Source organism: Haematobia irritans, chromosome 2, assembly GCF_050003625.1.
Source record: "Haematobia irritans isolate KBUSLIRL chromosome 2, ASM5000362v1, whole genome shotgun sequence".
Taxonomy (NCBI): domain Eukaryota; kingdom Metazoa; phylum Arthropoda; class Insecta; order Diptera; family Muscidae; genus Haematobia; species Haematobia irritans.
This window is the reverse complement of record NC_134398.1, coordinates 205211298-205217355: the sequence shown is the minus strand read 5'-3', so window position 1 is coordinate 205217355 and position 6058 is coordinate 205211298. Positions and strand designations below refer to the sequence as shown.

At 38.4% G+C, this 6058-nt stretch overlaps 1 protein-coding gene across 1 annotated transcript; it reads right to left on the bottom strand.

Annotated features, from left to right (window-relative positions):
• Positions 1–249: 249 nt before the first annotated feature.
• On the bottom strand, positions 250–5433 carry LOC142225246 (uncharacterized). The gene is made up of 2 exons (XM_075295020.1): positions 3008–5433; positions 250–2950 (listed from the first exon to the last, which is right to left on the bottom strand). Exons 1-2 carry the CDS (start codon positions 5431–5433, stop codon positions 250–252), a joined length of 5127 nt encoding a protein of 1708 aa, XP_075151135.1.
• Positions 5434–6058: the final 625 nt, after the last annotated feature.

The following is a 6058-nucleotide window of genomic DNA, read 5'->3' as shown; positions in this document are numbered from 1 at the left end:
GGTGATTTTTGTTGCAAACTAAACATTTGTTCCGGGATGGACAAAAGTTCCTTTGATGGGCTGTGCATAGACAGTTAAAACAGAAACCTTTTTCTCGAATAATATTCCGGCGTTCAGCAGCAGACATCCTTTGAAAATGTGGGCAGTGTTTGATAAAATGACGCTTCTTACAAATGCGGCACATTGGTGTACTAGAGTTTGAGCTGAAATGGTAAGATTTATTAGGTATGTGAACGGTTGTGAGATACATTAATCTTGATCAATAGGAAGGATGCACAGTTTGATCAAAGGACGTGTCAGAATTCCGTTTTGGGTGCGTATTTCGGCAACGCGAACATTAGAATCTGAACCCTTGAAGACCTTTATCACTCTGCCTAAACACCATTCGTTAGGAGGGAGGTTGTCTTCTTTGATTACCACGAAATCGTTGGCTTTCAGGTTTTGTTGAACAGATTTCCATTTGTATCTCCTTTGGAGCTCACAAATGTATTCAGCCTTCCAGCGTTTGGCAAATTGTATTTGTAATGATTTCAATCTTTGCCATCGATTCAGTAACGTCAGGTTATCAGAATATTCTTCAGGGGCAGCGACTAATGCAGCTCCTCTTAATAAATGACCAGGGGTGATCGGTATCAAATCATTTGGATTCTCACTCATTGGAGACAGTGGACGAGAATTTAAAACACTTTCTATACGAACAAGAAGAGTGGAGAATTCTTCAAACGTAAACTTAATGTTTCCAGATACTTTGCGTAAATGAGTCTTCATACTCTTTACTGCTGCCTCCCACAGGCCACCCATGTGCGGAGAATGTGGAGGAATAAAATGCCACGAGAACCCATGCAGAGTATATTTATCAGAAACAGACTTTTGCACATTCTTCAAGAAGGTTTTGTACTCCGTGGCCAATGCCCTACTAGCACCCACGAAATTAGTTCCATTATCGGAAAACATCTTATTGGGGAATCCTCGTCGGCCAACAAAGCGACTAAAGGTTGCTAAGAATGCTTCAGTTGTCAATTCTGAGCAGGTCTCCAGGTGGACGGCTCGAGTGGAAAGACACACAAAAATGGCAGCATACCCCTTTATTAATTTAGCATTTCTAAGTCTTGAGGACTTCAACTCATAAGGTCCTGCAAAGTCCACACCTGTATGTGTAAAGGGCAAAGAAAATGTGCATCTTTCAGTTGGGAGGGATGCCATTATTTGAGTTCTAATGCGATGCTTGTATATAGTGCAGGTACGACATTGTCTTATACAACTTCTGATCGTATTTTTTAGACGTATAACATAGAATTCTTGTCGTATTGAGCGCAACATAACCTGATGTTCAGCATGTAATAGCATTTTGTGAGTAAATTCAATAAATAATTTACACAAACGTGATTTCTCAGGCAAGATTATCGGATGGCGTTCGTTATAACTCAGATCGGAGTTACCTAGCCGACCATTTACTCGCAATAGTTTATTATCATCCAGTTTTGGGTTTAACGTCAGTAAGCGACTTTTCGAACTTATTGGAAAATTATTTTCCAGCGACTGGTACTCAGAAGCATAATATTTTTGTTGAGCCAAACGAACAAGCTTGTATTTAGCAAACAAGATTTCCTCATGAGTGATGAAATCAGTAGGACAAGGTTTTCTTTTGCATTTGTTTATAAAACGATAAATGAAGCATAAGACTCGCAAGGCTCTTGGAAAGGATGAAAAACGATCTAATATATCTTCCAATTGTGTATCAGTATGAAAATTGTTTATTTTTCGCTCCAATACAGGTTCTTTGAACGTGGTAGATTTTGGCCAGAATTTAGCAGATTTTAACAGCCATTCAGGGCCATGCCACCACAGTGAATTTGTACTCAGTTCCGAAGCTGTACATCCCCGAGTACCAAGATCGGCAGGATTTTCATTTGTTGGGACATGCCTCCAAGTTGCATTCCCAATGTTATCAAGAATTTCTGTAATTTTATTGGCGACAAAAGTTTTCCAGTAAAAAGGTGGCTTATCTAACCACGCCAATGTTATAGTTGAGTCAGACCAGAGATAAATGTCTGAAACACGTAAGCTCATATTCTGACAAACAGATTTAAGCAGTTTCGATAAAAGAGCAGCCGCGCATAATTCAAGTCTGGGTAAACTCACAGTTTTTAAAGGGGCAACTTTGCTTTTCGCAGCAAGCAAATGAGTTGTTCTGGTATTTTCGGAAGAAATGGTACAGATATATAAACAGGCACAGTATGCTTTCTCAGAAGCATCACAGAATCCGTGCATTTCAATTTGTCTGTCGGGTGAATAATTGAGCCATCGTGGAATTTTAATTGACTCAATATCAGGAAAATTCAGAATAAAGCAGTTCCATTTCTCGAACGAGTGGGATTTGATCTCCTCGTCCCAGTCAGTCCCGTCGATCCATAATTGTTGAAGCAACATTTTCGCTGCAACAATTATTGGTGATAACCAACCTGCAGGATCGAAAATTTTTGCGACTATTGACAAGATCATTCTTTTAGTTAGCGGGCCAGGAGGAATAGTAATATTCGATACCTTATAGTAAAACGAATCAGTCATTGCATTCCATCGAATGCCCAATGTTTTGGTATCACTTGTGTCCTCTAGTTTTAAAAAATCTTCGTTTAGAAGATCCTCGGGGGCCATGTGTTGCAGAATATCAGGGTTATTTGCCGTAATTTTTTTAAGAGGAAACCCAGCTGAATTCAGTAAATCGATCAGTTGTAACAAGTAATATTTTGTTTCAGCGATTGAATGACCACCAGAGAGAACATCGTCGACATATATCTGGTGTTGCAATATGGATGAGGCAGTTGGATGAGTATCTTTAGCGTCTTCGCTCAATTGAAGGAGCGTTCTGATCGCTAAATATGGAGCACAGTTTACTCCAAAGGTTACAGTTTTCAAACAGTAATCGCTTATTGTTTCAGTCGACAAATTTCTAAACAATATTCACTGAAATTGTCTATCATCAGGATGAACGTATATTTGGCGGTACATCTTCTGGATGTCACCATTAAAAACGTATCTAAAAAAACGCCATCGTAAAACAACATTCATCAGATCGTTTTGAAGAATGGGTCCGGTATGCAGGATATCGTTCAAAGAAACTCCAGTAGTGGTTTTCTTTGACGCATTAAATACCACTCTAACTTTAGTGGACGCTCGCTCAGGTTTCACTACAGCATGGTGTGGTAAATAAAATGAAAAGTATTTTGAATTCTTAGAGACTTCAAAACTTGAAGTGGGCTCCATATGATCTAATTCAAGATACTCAGACAAAACTTTGTTATACTCTACAGATAATTCAGGCGATTTCTGCAAAGTTTTTTCCATGCGTAGGAATTGACCCATAGCAGCTCGTCTGGAAGAACCGAGCGCTATTTCAGAAGGTAAATCTTGCCGAAATGGTAATCTCACAACATATCGACCATTTGGTAAACGACTGGTAGTTTTAACGTAGAAGTCTTCACACCAGTTGTCATTATCAGAAAGTGGTCGCGATGTGGGAACTTCTTCCAATTCCCAAAACTTTCGAATGTCCTCATTTAATGTTTCATTGGAGTTCACCCAAGATGCAAATGTTGAAACAGTTCGAGGTTTTGGGGGCCCACTTATGATCCAACCAAACTCAGTATTTTGAGCCAAAAGACTTCCAGCTACGTTTTTCCCTACACCAGATTTTATGATGGAAGGAAAAATGTCGCTTCCCAATAGCATATCTATAGGACCAGGTTTATAGAAATTTGGATCAGCTAGATCAAAGCGGTTCAATTCATTCCAGTTAGAAATGTTGGTTGGTGAACTTGGCATCAAATGTTTCAAGTTAGAAACTACTAAAGCAGAAGTGTGTACTTTAAAGTCAGTTTTGCGAGATTTCAGAACAATATGGCAAAGTCTTGAAGAATTTTCCAAGGTAGTGCCGCCAAGGCCAGATATCCTCGTAAAGGATTTCTTGGTAGGAATGCCAAATTGTTTTACCAATCTGTTTGAAATGAACGACTCCTGAGAGCCTTGGTCTATAAAGACCCTAACAGTAATATTCATTCCCAAATGCTCCAAATCAACTAAAGCGGTGGGCAAGACTGTTCCTTCCCCAGAATTAAGAAAATTTGATTGGACATTTGGGGTCATTTCAGAATAAGCAGCAGCCGACGTAGAGGGCTCATTCTCATATTCAGTTTCTACATGAAAAGTTGTAACATTAGTTCGTGGCGCCTGTTGGCTTCGAGCCTGAGCCGAATCAGGATGCAGTAATGTATGATGCCGTTGTCTACACTTCTGACACACATTATCACTTTGACAGTCTTCAGAAAGGTGACCATAACCCAAGCAGTTTTCACACAGTTCATTATCAGTTACGAATTTTCGCTTTTGTTGAAAAGACCAATTCTTAAATTTAGAACAAGCGCGAATGGTGTGGTTTTGTTTACACACTTTACAGGGTTTATACTTTTGTTCAGTTTTAGTGTAGTAAGTCTGAGACTTTTGCGTAACAGGTTGAGGAACCGATGGTTTCCTCATATCAGAAATGGATTCCAACATATCGAGCCGATTTGAAATAAAATCATCAAGTTGACTCCATGAAGGCATGTTCTTGTGATCAGTCAGTGAATTCTCCCAGGCCGCTAATGTTTCATCGGGTAGTCTTGATGAAACCCAGTAAACTAAAATAGGGTCCCAGGATATCACTGAAATATTGTAAGTCTGCAGGACTGAAATACAGTTATTTATCGTATATTGGAGATTTCGCAGAGCCTTTCCTTTCTCCGATGTCACACGCTCAGTTTCAAAGATTTTTCTCAGTTGATGGTTAATGAGAATACGTTTGTTCTCATAACGTTGTCGGAGTGCCTCCCATGCTAGGCTGAAATTATCATCAGTAAGCGCAAACTGTTTGACAATCCGATTAGCCTCACCGCGAGTCTTCGATCTCAAATGAAACAGTTTTTGAGCGGCAGACAGTCTTGGATGTTTTATATATATTGCAGAGAACATGTCTCTGAAGCTAGGCCAGTTGTCATACCCGCCGCTGAAAATCTCAGTGTCGCAAGGAGGGACTTTTACTGAAAAGCCAATTTCTTCAGAAGGTGTATTTTCCCTTCGTTCACCAGGTTGCGAAGATATTTCCATTTTCCTTCGCTCTATCCCCATTAAATCCAAAATAGAGGTTTTACATGTTTTGTATGCCCTACATGACTCATTGAATTTGGAGTGAATTGCCTCTCTCTCTTTGGCCGAGTGTTTCTCCTCAGTGGTCATTTCGGTCTCATATACTTGAGTCAGTACACCCCATCTACGTTCTAAATCATCTAACTCAACTTGAAGGCTAGAAATCGTGTGCTCAGCCACGTCAATGGTTGCAAAGTTAGCACAGAAAGTGACCAGCTGGTCCGAAAAGAAAATAAACTTTTGCGATGACATGGTGTAAACCGAAAAATAATACAAATTCAATATGCACCAACAGAAATTCAGTAAATAGAAGTGACTTCCAACTCACTTTCCACAAACAGTCACTTTGGATATAGAGATATATTTACCGAAAAAGTTAAAGACTCTCAGATTTTCAAAAAAAAAAAATTGATCATCCAAATTTGTATATGAGACTCACGCGAGCAAATCGTCCAAAAAATAAACGAAAATATCAATAAGCAAATGTAATTCAAGTAATCAAAATCAAGAAAAACAATTTTTTTTTTTCAATTTAAATTTAGAAATACTCAAATACATTAACTCTTATTTCAGTAGAACTTACTTAAGAGCTGTAATATTTTGTGCCGAAATGTTGAAAATATTTCAGGAAATGATGAGATTGAATTGTGATATTGAATCGTGGAGCGATTATCAGATTAGTGTAACTGAATGCAAGTATTTCTTAAGAACAAACTTTGCTTGTTGTTTGAACTTGTAATCCAAAATGATACGGTATTTTTTTTTTTTTAACATACAAAATTAGAATTCTCCAATGCAAGTAAAATTTTCTTCAGAATACAATTTTCTTCAGATAACGTAATTTTCTTCAGAATAAATTGTATGAATTTATGCTAAA